Genomic DNA, 11,587 nt, shown 5'->3' with positions numbered 1-11,587 from the left:
GGGCCGGCGCGGAGGGAGTTAATGCAGCCGCGGCCCCGCCCCACCCGTTGCGCGTGCGCACTGCCTCGCAGCCCCTGTCCTCGCCGCAGTGCGCGCGGGGCGGCTGGGCCGGCGAGGCCGACCGGGTGCGGCGGCCTCTGGTGGCTGGTCCGGGGTCCCGCAGGGCGCAAGGCGGCTCAGGGGCCGGGCGGGTGCAGGGACGGCTTGATGAAGTCAAAAACCCCGAGGTGTCCGGGTCCTGAGCCTGGACAGGGACCCGTGCGGCTGAGACCCGAGTGGAAGGGGACATCGGGCAGAGGAAAGGCGGGTGCAGCGGCGCCGAGGCCGGTCGGAAGAAGCTAGGGGAGCCCGGGGCTGGGGGCGGCTCGCAGGCCAGGGCGATGCTGGGGCAGCATCCCATGCGAGGCGTCACCCCCTGGCCGGCGGACTGTGCAGGCAGGGAGGCCGACTCTTCTGGCAAAGTAGTGGCCCCGAGCCCAGGCAGAGGACTGGGGAGAGTAAATCCCGGCGCCGAGAGGGCCAGAGCTTTCGGATTTTGTTCACCGAGGTGTCCCCGCCCGTGTCTTGCGAGCGGTCGTTACTAGGTGCTCAGTGGAAGGAAGGGGCACCCCGCCCCAGACGTTGTTTGAACAGGTAGGTGCATCCAGGAAGAGAAGCGAGCGTCCGGAGAGTGGATCTCTTTTGGAGGAAGGAAGCCCTGTGATTTGGAGATGGATTAGCTGCCAAGGGCAAGGACAGGAGTGTCCGGGTTGCCGCTTGGTGACCAGGGATGGATGGATCGGGCTGCAGATGCCCTCTGCAAGTCATTGCCCTTTGCTTGCCTGAAGGGCCTTGACCCAGCAGCGCCTTTGTCCAGGGCGCACCAACGCAGTCGGGTGGGGAGGGAGCAGGCCAGTGACCCCACCATGGGGAGAGGGCGGTGGGGACACCACCAGCTGGGCTGACAGCTGCCTGTGCTTTTTAAAAATGTGCTAAAGTGATATAACTTGGCACGCATATAAATTTTAACACGTTTTATGTTAAATCTAAAGCATGATTTATTCAGACACAGAAGTTCAATCACATTTGTTTCTAAATATTATAAGTTTTTGTTATCAAGTGTGTCATCAGCTGTTGAACGTTAAAAGTTGAGCATCTTGTCTTTTGGCATTTTGAAGAACAACAGTATGTGTTTGGAAGAAACGTAAGAAGTTAAAACTGGTGGCCCCCGGCCCCTGCCTTCCAGGAGTTCTGGCTTCCCCTTCTTTTACACCTGTGCCAACCTACTAAGGCTCTGGGGACTCAGGGCTGGGATGATGGGTCCTTGGGGACCTTTGAAGGTCTTTGGTCCAGGTTTGATGGCGGGGGTGGGGCAGGGCTCCTAGAGACAGGGTGTCCGGCAGCCAGCCCCAGGCCTGGTTCTACCAGTGTCCTAAGCCCCTCACTTCCCTCCCAGGGTTGAGGTTCACTTATTGGCATGTGGGGCTGCTCTCACTTTGGAATCAGAATGTCCCCTCTGCCTTCGTTCTCTATGGGCCTGATGGCTTCTGCAGGGGCTCTCCTTGGAGGCCGGTCACCTGGGACACAGGGTTTAGTGGTAGCCTGGATTGTGCTGGAGCTCATGGTGGGCCATCCAGGCTTTGCATTCCATTGTAAAGCATGTCAAGAAGGCTCTTTTTTAATCTATTGCTAATAGTTGCCACGCTAGGGGCAGGGTGGCCCGGCCAGGTGCCGCAGAGCTGAGCCGAGCCGTTTGGGTGGGGTCAGAGAGCTGGTGATGGCTTGGTGACCTTGAGGGAGGCATTAGAAGAGGGGCTGGATCACCAAGGCCTGGCTCCTTTCTGTGTGGTTGAGCGGGTGAGTGCCTGCCTCCCCTGAAGGAGCCCAGCAAGGGGCACTGGCTGGTCCTTCTGGGTGGCCAGGCTGGGCCTTCAGGGGCCAGACCACCACTGAGGGTCTGGAGTTGTGGGGAGGCCTTTGCAGTTCTAGGCTTGTGTCCCCAAGGTGTGGGGTGTCCAGTCCTGAGCTCTATCCTACCCTTCCTGCTGGCAGGCAACTCCGGACTCCCGCAGGCGCTCCTGAGCAGTGAGCTTGGGGGCTTGTGCTGGTTTTCATGCCGGAAGCCCTGTGTTCATTTCTGCCCCAGGGAAGTCAAGGATAGGGACACCGGACCTGGGGGGGGGGGTCAGAGGGGACGGGAAGGGGCTGAGCTGGATACAAAGCAGGCAGGCTGGAGTGCTGCAGCCCGGGGTGCAGTGAGGGTGTATGGAGGCGCTCCTGCAGCTAAGCCATCTAGGCCCCCAGCCCCGCTCCCAGGGCCTCTGTCGCACCATCCACAGCCTGTTGACTTGGAGTGTCTCCAGCCTTGGAGGCATCTGACACCAGCATCTGTGGGGTGTAGGCCGGGCCCTAGGAGTGGTGCCTGGGCAGCCCTGTGTGTTGAGGAAGGAAGGCAGGGCCCCCGCTCCCCGGGCCCGACCCTGTATCTTCAGCTCCTCTCCATGCCTACTTGAGGCCCAGGCCATACGGTCCTATCCGGCAGGGATGGGACCCCAGGCCCCAACACCCTGCTTCCTGGTGCTCTCCTGAAGGGCTGTGGGGGCCAAGACCTCTGTCTTGTTGCCCCTTCTTGGGTAGCCTCTCGGCCCACCTGCCCTGAGTCCTCTTGTGCAGGAAAGCCAGTGGCTTTGCCCTCCTTTGGGAAAGGGAGTCGAACCTTCCAGGGTTTGGAGTAGACTTGAGCCGGGGTTGCTGGAAGGGTCTGGAGAGTGGGGTGTCCTATGTGGCCTGCTGGCCTTAGCTGCGGGATGGTGTGAGCAGCCTCTCCTGACCTTGATGTTTGGGGGACCTCTTAGGACTTCTGTGTACTGCCTCCTTGATGCAGGAGCCGGTGGGGGTTAGCCCCTCTGGGCCCAGGTGGAACCCAGGCTGTCTACCCAGGAATGTACCTCTGTGTGCAGGTAAGGCTCAGGCTTTTGCTGTGGCCACAGGCTCTGGGTGAGCTCAGGTGGCCCTCCCTTCACACTGACCAGTCTGCATGGGACTGGGGCTCTCAGAGGACCCAGCTGGCAGCTGGCATGGTGTGTCAGCTGTAGATGTGCCTGTAGACGCAGGGTGGCCTGTAGACACAGCAGCCAAGTTGCCCTGGCAGGCGGTGTGGCTGCCCGTCTCTCGGAACTCTGGCCTCTCATCTCCGGGCTCCGTCCCTGCAGGCATCAGGTCTGGGGTGTCAGGACATTGCCATCCCTATGTGGTCAGGGAATTGACGAAGTTCAGCCTGGGGTCATGTGGGTCCGGGCCAGGCAGGCTGGGCCTGCTGGGGTGTGTGGGCATCCCCAGGCAGCTTGTGGCCACCTTTGGAGCAACCTTCCAGCCTTCCTTCCAGGTGCTGGCCTTGGCTCACTCCTTTGTCAGCCTTAGTCCTGTCAGGCCCTTTGTCGGACTGGGCTGAGGGTCCCTGAGACACGGCTGATCTCGGCTCCCCCGGAGTCCTGCCCTGAATACCTGGAATTGGCATTTGCCTGGCAGAACACTCCAGTTTGCCTGTGCCGTTGCAGTGAAAGGGCCCCGACACTCCTTGGGGGGCAGTGGTGGGTCACTTCCGCTGTGCTGTGGGGCTTCCTGAGTGAGGTGGGCTCTCAGCAGCTTGGGTGGGCAACAAGAGCCTGTCAGGTGCCCCCCGCCCCCCTGGATGCCAGCCTGCACTCTGCAGTCCTGGTGGAGGCTGGGGTTGCATCCTGGCTTCTATCTGGGTTCCCCAACTAAACACGAGATCGCGCATCCCAGCTCCCTGCCCCTGGTGCAGCCACGCCTGTGTGTGGGCACCGTGGACAGCCCACATGACTTCCAGGAGCTGCGCCCTCCTGCTGTTCCTGCTTCCTGCCAATTCCACCTGGAGCCTTGGGGACACCTTGACCCTGAGAAAGGACCTTGAGGAGGGAGCCTCCACCTGGACGGTGCAGATGGTGATGAAATCCGCAGACTGCCTTCTCTGGACTTTGTACTTGGCAGAGAAATAAATACGTGTTTTTTCCCAAACCTGGGGCTGGGCCTTCTGGTGTGGGCCACCAGTCCACCATAGCCTGCCTCCCACGGGAGCTGTTTCTGTGGCCAGGGTGGGGACCCCTCGACCCACTGCCTGCTGCCTGGCAATCCCCACGGGGAAGGCAGTGGAGGGGCTCAGCCTGAGGCCTGTATCCAGCAGGATCTGTGCCCTCCTCCCTTGTCAGGCCACATTCTGTGCGCCACTGTCGTGCTGAGGGACTGTCCCCAAGCCCACTGTGTGTGGTTTGGTTGAGGCACACGGTGGATGGGGCTGGGCTTTCCACAGACCTACTCTCCTCTAGTGTGGGTGTCAGCCCCTTGGGAGCATTCCCCCACCCAACGCCGCATGACCTTGGCTTTGGGGTCTGCTGACTGCTGTGGGGGAGGGGCAGGAGTCCAGCAGACACAGCAGCTGTTTGGACCTCAATTCTCCCTCTCTGGGGACCCTCTGGCCCCAAGGATTGTTGGGGAGAGGGGTGGGCTGGGGTTGGGGGGTGAAGCAGGTCAGCTGTGTGCCTGTGGCTTCTTCTCCATCTCCCCTGGGTCGGGAGCTGCCTCAGCTCAAACCAAACCAGCTAGGCTTGGGGAGGAGGGGATTCAGGTCCCACTCCTGGTTCCTCGAGGATTCTCAGCTCCTGTACTTCGTGTCTGGCAGCTTTGCAGATGACCTGGGAATGTCCCTTCCTGCTGTGCCTGGGGTCCCCTCTGCCTGACTGCCGTTGCCTCAGCTCCGTGCTCCTCCCACAGAAACCCCGGGCCCTGTGGGCTCTCCCTGACTGTGGCACACTGGCCTCTCGGGTCCCCACTGCAGCAGCTCAGCCTTGCCCTGCCCTGCCCTCTCCCCAGGCACTGGTGGTGTTCCTAAGAAGGGCCTGATCAGGTCCACGGCACTTTTCCTCCTACTGGTCTCTGCAGCCCTCACTCTCCCTCTTGGCCCCTGTCAGATGAACCACCTCTCTCTGGACCAACGCAAGCTGACTGCAGTGGGGGTGTGCCTCGCAGGTGCCATTCCTTCAGTCTCGAATGCCTTTCCTCATGCCCTCAAAGGAAAAAAATGCCCATTTTCTAAATCTCTAACACAGACTTAAAAGCAAGCAGTAGGGCCACTGCTTGTGCCCCCACCCCACCCCAGAGGGCCTGGCCAACCCCACAGGGGCCACTACCTAGAAGATGCTTCCCCTGGGGCATGTCTAGGACCCCAGCCACCCCCGGGCTTATGTTTTATAATGTGAAACTAGATGATGAGGGGGTAAGGAATTCTAAAGCGAAGAGACAGTTCCTAGAGCCTGCAGTGTTCCAGAGCTCAGAGAGGCTGATAAAAAGCACAAGAGACTGTCCTAGAGAACAAAGTGATAGGACAGGTCTTCTCTGAAACTATGAATTCTAAGAGAATATTAGACAGCAGAGAATAAAAACTTGGAAATTTAAGAAACAGAAATGGGGCTCCTGGGTGGCTCAGTGAAGTGTCTGCCTTCAGTTCAGGTCATGATCCCAGACTCCTGCATCGGGCTCCCTGTTTGGCGGGAGCCTGCTTCTCCCTTTCCCACTGTGCGCACACTCACTCTATCTCAAATAAATTTAAAACTCTAAAAACGGTCAGAAATAAGGATACATAAATAAATGGAGGGAGCTGATGCAGAAGGCTCTGGGAGTGGCCCCAGGGCCAGAGGCCTCCCACCCTGCCGGTCTGCCCCACTCACCCTGACCCTGGGCTTGTACCTCCTGGTAGGGATGGCCAACCTGGTGGGGGGCTGTCTAACCCACTCCGGTCCCTGCGGGTCTGGCTGCCAGACCTAGCAGTGAGTGTTGGAAGTCCCTCCATACACACCGTGGTTGTGTTCCCTCCCGGACTTTATTTTCTGGACAGAGTCACCATGTGTCAAGTGCATCTCCTTAGATGGTCCCTCGGTCCCGCAGGGGTCCCCAACTGGCCTCGTGCTGGTGGCTTCTCCAGAAGCTAGTCTCGGGCAGGAAGGACTGCCTTCTCTCTCCGAGCCCATGAACCCTGGAAGACGCTGGTGTGATGGTGCCGGGTGCAGGGTCAGCAGTGACTCCCAGGCCCCCGGAAGCCAAGGCCACGGAGCCTAGTCACAGCCAGCACCTCCCTCGTGGGTGGCCTCAGGCGACCTGCTCTCTGTTCTGGGCAACCTGGTGAGCCCCACAGCCCACCGTCCTGCTGGCTCCCTGTATCGCCCCAGTGGAGGCTCTGTGCGTGTGCAGGTGAGGGGTGTCGCCAGTGCTCGCCTCGTGCAACTCCCAGGTCGGCCGCAGCCCCTCCCTGAGTGGCGCTCTGCCTAGAGACCCCGAGGTTCGCCCACACGGGCTACTGGGCTGCTCGTGCTGGGTCCCGCACTCCAGAGAGGGGCTTTGGCGACTGCCCTGGGCACGGATGTCCGCATGCTGATTGCCAGCGTGAGGGCTCCGACACCCTGGTCCCCACTGTGCCTTGATTCTCGCGTCCATTATAGAAACGGTGATTGGAAGTAAAGATGCAGGATAAGATGAACTTGGAGGGGGAGGACGCCTGCCTGTGCGGCCACGCGCCCACCTGCCGGCTCCTCAGGGCCCCTCATCCTCGGCGGGCGGCTGCAGGTAGGCAAAGCTCAGGAAGACCTGCTCCAGGGAGATCTGGCTCACGGAGTAGTCGTCCACGGCGTACTTCTCTTTGGCCTTCTCCAGGACACCGAACACCTTGTGGGAACGAGGAAACAGCTTTAACAAGCCCAGGAGCTGGGATGGGGGGGTTGGCTGGGAGTGCTCTGGCCATGGGGGGGTGGGGGTAAGGCTCCCAGAGGTCCTAGCCCTGCCCCAGGCGGGGCCCCAGGCCACTGCAGGGAGTGGGCCTGATGGGGCGAGCCATGCTCCCAGGGGCAGGTGGGGGCTGTGCCCTGTGAACCGGCCCCGGGGGCCAGGCATCCCCCGAATCTTCCCAGCTCACAGGGCGACCTTGGGCATGCTTTCTGGGCCAGTTTCCTTTTTTGCACCCATTTTTTTTTCTGACTCGAACGAATCTCCGAACCTGGCAAATTTTAGGATGCGTGCTAGAGTATAAACTGTAAGAGACTCCTGTTTGGAAGGCGCCTAGAAGCACCACAGAAGGAGCGGTGGCTGGAAGGGCCTTGCTCAGCCCCAGCTAGGCTGGAAGGGCCCATGCTCACCTTGGCCCAGCTGAGGTCATCCCCGGGCAGGTGGTAATGGACCATCCCTTGGTGCTCGTCTTCCAGGACGCTGCCTGCACGGAGAGGACACTGTGTTCCCTGGAGGGCCTGGGACCATGGAGTCACGGCCCTCCTCCCAGGGGTCAGGGACGGGGGGCCGGGGCGGGGGAAGCTCGGCAGGGCTGAGGCACAGAGGCCCTCTGTGTGGTGGCCCTCACCTGGGAAGGTCAGGGTCACGAACGCCTTGAACTCCTCCAGCGCCTCCTGCTGCCCGTCGCCCCGCACCTTGGCCTGCAGGGAATAGCCGCTGCCGAACTTGCTCTTGAGGTGCTGGGGGCTGCCCAGGCACTTGAACTGACCCTGCACCATGATGGCCAGCCGGGTGCACAAGGCCTCGCATTCCTCCATGCTGGGGAGAGGGGCAGAGGCCTGACAGGGGCGGGGCAGGGGAAGCCGACACCCGCTTTCCACAACAGAGGCTCCTGCAGAGAGGCCGGTGTCCACGGCCAGATCACACCGCTCCTGATTCCCACGTTCAGAGAGGGGCCTGCCTGGCGAGGCTGGGCACGGTTCCTCAGGGGCTCCGACACAGCTGCTGACAGGTCTGTGCCCCGGCCCCACCCAGCCAGCCCTTGTCCCTACTCTTCCACCGACCCCCAGAGACTCTGGCTCTACCTGTGGGAGGTGATGACGATGGCCTTGCCGGACTCACGGGCCCGGGCCACGGTGTCCCAGAGCAGACGCCGGGCCACGGGATCCATGCCGGTGGATGGCTCGTCCAGGAAGATGACCGAAGGCTCTCCAAGCAGGGCAATGGCCGTGCTCAGCTTCCGCTTGTTGCCGCCGCTGGAAACAGAGGGGAGCACGGAGGGCAAGGCTCATAATTAGCACGGGCTCCCCATGTCCCAGCATCAGACTGGGCCCCAGGATCCCAGAGCGTCCTGGGTGAATAGGAATGAGGGGAGCATGCCTGGAAAGCCCACCTTGTAGTTTTGGGGGGGTCCAAGGAAAGCTGTGCTGAGGGGGGGTCACGTACACACCCACACAGAGGACAGCAACACTATCTGTGCTGACCAGAACCTGATGGGCCTGACCTCCCCCTGGCCTGGCTGTGCCTCCCAGGGGCAAGAACTGGCACGCAGGCCCTCTCACCCTGCACCGCCCGGCTCATGCCGCTGAAGCCCCATCTGATCCTGGAACAGCGGGTGGGAGTTCTGGCCCTGGACCCGTTTGGCTGCCCCCAGCTTTGTGGGAGGGGAGACTCCAACTCTACCCCGGGACATGGAGGTGCCCGCTGCTTGGGGTGGGCCCCAGCACAGCAGCACCTGTACGTCCTGACCAGCTTGTCGGCGTGCGGCTCCAGAAGCAGGCCGCGGAGCGCGTTCTCCACGCAGGCGGCGACGTGGCGCTCAGGGATGCCCCGGAGCCGGGCATACATGACCAGCGTCTCCCGGCCTGTCATGTGGTCCAGCAGGGCGTCAAATTGGGGGCAGTAGCCGATCCGCTGCCGCACCTGAAGGCGGGGTACAGGGGTCAGGGGGGGCTCCTCCAGGTTTCCCCCAGCAGATCGGTCTGGGGCGACCCATTGGTGCACAGGCCCCAGTGGTTTCTCCCCTTCCCTCAGCGAGGCCCTGAAATCCACACCCGGGGGGCCCAGAGCACTGTGTACCCTCTGCTGAGCCGGACCCGGCTATGCCTCGCTGGGCTCACGAACTGTGGCCAGGGTTCCTCACTGTGCAGCAGGTGCCATGATGCTCTAAACAGTATGCTTTGTCACTAACATCACACCCAGCTTTGGTTTTTGGTGGAATGCCTGCTCCGAGCAGCCCAGGGCACACTCACGATTGGTCTGTGTACACAGACCTTGCTGCGAGCACCAAGGTCCTGGGGCCAGAGAAGTGGCTTCTCAGAGAGACACTGTGGCAAGGGTCCTTCTGGCCTGAGGCTCTTACCTTCCTGTCCTCTCTCTCTCCTCCCTGTTGCTTCTCTCTGGCCCCTGGCCACCACCTTGTCCCCCACCTGCGCAACTGTGAGCCAGGAACGAGCCCCGTCCCTGCCTCCACAGTGTCCTCTCTTCCCACCTCCCTGGCTGCACCCACCTTCCCGATTTCAGAGCTGATGCTATAGCCCCCAACAAAGGCATCCCCAGATGTGATAGTCTCCTCTCCTGTCAGCATTTTGAAAGTCGTGGTTTTCCCAGCTCCATTGAAACCCAGCAAGCCGAAACACTCCCCTTTCTGGACTGCGAGGGAGATCTTGTCCACAGCAAGCAGGGGCGCCCGCTGCTCATATACCTGCAGGACACCAGGTATTGGGGCCTGGAGGCAACCCAGGGGGTCTGCCCAGGGCCCGTGTGGGGAGACCCGCCTGACCTTGGACAGCTCTTTGATAACCAGCGGGGTGTCCAGCAAGGAGTCCATGCTGGGAGCCAGGACCCGGTTCCTTTCCTCCACCACGTCCTGGTCCTCAGGAGGTGCTGACGTCCGAGCTTCCATCTAATTGTTCCGGAAAAAGACCACAACGGCTGAGCTCCGGGTCAGGGAGTTCTTTTCCGTGGGACAAAGGGCGGGGGTCTCTGAGACCGCGGGTGTGCTAGTTCGGGCTTTCACAAGGACGGCTCGGGGACTTAAGGGCTGACATGCGCGCCCAGGAGACGCACACCGCCAAGAAGCAAGGACGGTGCAGGACGCGCCCAGATGGCCAAGAGCGTCAGCTGAGGGGCGGGAGTCTGCCCTACGTGGACAGAAGCTCCGTGTTGGAAGGGTCTTCACAGGTCAGAGTGGCCACCCCGCCCTGGGTTCCCGTGTCTGGCCAGCGCAGGTTCCTTCCCAGGCTCGCTTGGGCAATGGGGCAGACATGACACACATGAGGGCGGCTGGCCTGACAGCCTCTGCCCAGACGGAGACTGTGGGGGCCCCAGGGGTCCGAGCAAGGGCAGCTGCCGGCAAGCACCACAGCCTCCGGTGCCCAGGCCAGAGGTGGAGTGCAAGGGGCCCCGGGACCACTCACCAGCGCCCGCCTCCTCCGGAAGGCACACAGGCAGGTCTTGAGCCTCCACAGCGTGTCGGTCTCGATGAGGAAGAGCAGGCTGAGGTAGGCAAATCCAGAAGCTGCCATGGAGGTCACGAACCTGCCGACCCCCGGGGCACTCCACGCATAGAAGTTCTGCTGGTACTGGATGTCTGTGTGGGGGAGGGGGTGAGCACCTTGTCTCCCGTCCCCTCGCCCCTGCTGCCCCATGTGCCCCCCGCCCGTGCCCTCCCCCTGGCCCATGATCCCCCTCTTGCATGCCATCCCCCGCCACCTTCCTGCGCACCCCCCTCCCACCGACCACCCCGGCTGCCCCATGTGCCCTCCTGCCTCGCCCCGTCCCCTTCTACCCTGCAACTCTTGTCCTGCAAACCATCCTCCCACCCTGTCCTCTACCCTGTGTCCCAGCCCGAGCCCCCCCCCCCCCCGTAGACCCACAGATGCCTGCACACCGGCCCTGATGGTGGCTGTGAAGGCACAGGGTCCACTCGTCGTCTGAGGCCATGCCCTGTGCTTGTCACTACCTCCCAGAAGCCCCAAGAACTGCCTGTATCTGGGGGCAGTTTTGCTTTGCAAGGTGTGCACATGACAAGTGACTGAGTCACAGCCTCGCTTGCTCCCATGCTCCTTTGCCGCTTGGGGGCTGCATGGAGACGTGAAGATGGGACCCGCCAACCCTACTCCCATGGTCACAGCCGTGACAGCTGACCAATGCTGAAGACTGGTCCAGGCACAGGAAGGGTGTGTAGGGGGCTGAGAGGTGGCCCCCAGAATGACCTGACATGCCCCAAGCCCCAGAGCCCATGAAAACCCCACTTCAGAAACGGTCTCGCAGATGGAGTAAGTTCAGGTCCTGAGGTAAGAGCCTACAGTGAGGATGTGCCCTGGATGCACCCCAGACGACCTTGCTAGAGAAAGGCAGGGGTGTGCAAGACACAGAGATGCCCAGTGGGCAGGGGGACACAGCAGGTCGGCGAGCCTACAGGGAGGGGCAGCCGCGGGGACACGCACTGTATTTCTTGCAGTAGTGGGCCGCGACCTCGGAGGATGTGCAGTACCGCCTCGTCTCGAAGTTCTCGTGGAAGCTGCTGACCGCCATCCCCAGACAGTGGTTGGGCAGTACCAGGAACACATGGTCCAGGGTTCTGGAAAGCTCTTCTAGCTTGACCGCTGCGCGGAGGGCACAGACCAGTAGGTGCTGGGGGTGACAGCCGGGACAACACCTCCAGGATGCTTCCCTGCCCCCAAATCACGAGGCAGACGTGCCGCGGGCCCAGCAGGGCTGTATTTGGCAGAGGCGCCTGGCCCAGTGCCCACGCTGGGGCCACCCAGGACCAGAGCAGGGGGCTCCGCGTGCGCAGGACGGGGGAGGGGAT

General features: G+C 61.9%; 1 protein-coding gene and 1 long non-coding RNA gene across 6 annotated transcripts in view; one reads left to right on the top strand and one right to left on the bottom strand.

Moving 5' to 3' along the window:
• The first annotated feature begins 86 nt into the window (after positions 1-86).
• Positions 87-4,017, top strand: LOC309854391. The gene is made up of 3 exons (XR_014306197.1): positions 87-633; positions 2,864-2,939; positions 3,766-4,017. It is a non-coding gene; the product is annotated as an uncharacterized lncRNA (long non-coding RNA).
• Positions 4,018-5,856: 1,839 nt separating this feature from the next.
• The window catches only part of ABCA3 (ATP binding cassette subfamily A member 3), a 38,571-nt gene continuing 32,840 nt past the window's right edge, over positions 5,857-11,587 (bottom strand). For 3 of the 5 annotated variants that reach the window (XM_082713441.1, XM_082713442.1, XM_082713443.1), the window contains exons 25-33: positions 11,223-11,381; positions 10,191-10,363; positions 9,554-9,676; positions 9,281-9,475; positions 8,507-8,694; positions 7,857-8,027; positions 7,400-7,590; positions 7,182-7,255; positions 5,857-6,714 (exon numbers count right to left, since the gene is read on the bottom strand). In XM_082713441.1, coding sequence (XP_082569567.1) covers positions 6,583-6,714; positions 7,182-7,255; positions 7,400-7,590; positions 7,857-8,027; positions 8,507-8,694; positions 9,281-9,475; positions 9,554-9,676; positions 10,191-10,363; positions 11,223-11,381 — 1,406 coding nt within the window. In that variant the 3' untranslated portion in view covers positions 5,857-6,582. The remainder of the gene's footprint in view (positions 6,715-7,181; positions 7,256-7,399; positions 7,591-7,856; positions 8,028-8,506; positions 8,695-9,280; positions 9,476-9,553; positions 9,677-10,190; positions 10,364-11,222; positions 11,382-11,587) is intronic. The other 2 variants (XR_014306190.1, XR_014306191.1) reach the window with 1 other exon arrangement.

This window comes from Mustela nivalis, assembly GCF_964662115.1.
Source record: "Mustela nivalis genome assembly, chromosome: 19".
In the NCBI taxonomy this organism is placed as follows: domain Eukaryota; kingdom Metazoa; phylum Chordata; class Mammalia; order Carnivora; family Mustelidae; genus Mustela; species Mustela nivalis.
The sequence above is the reverse complement of the archived record's forward strand: the minus strand, read 5'-3'. Positions and strand labels throughout refer to the sequence as shown.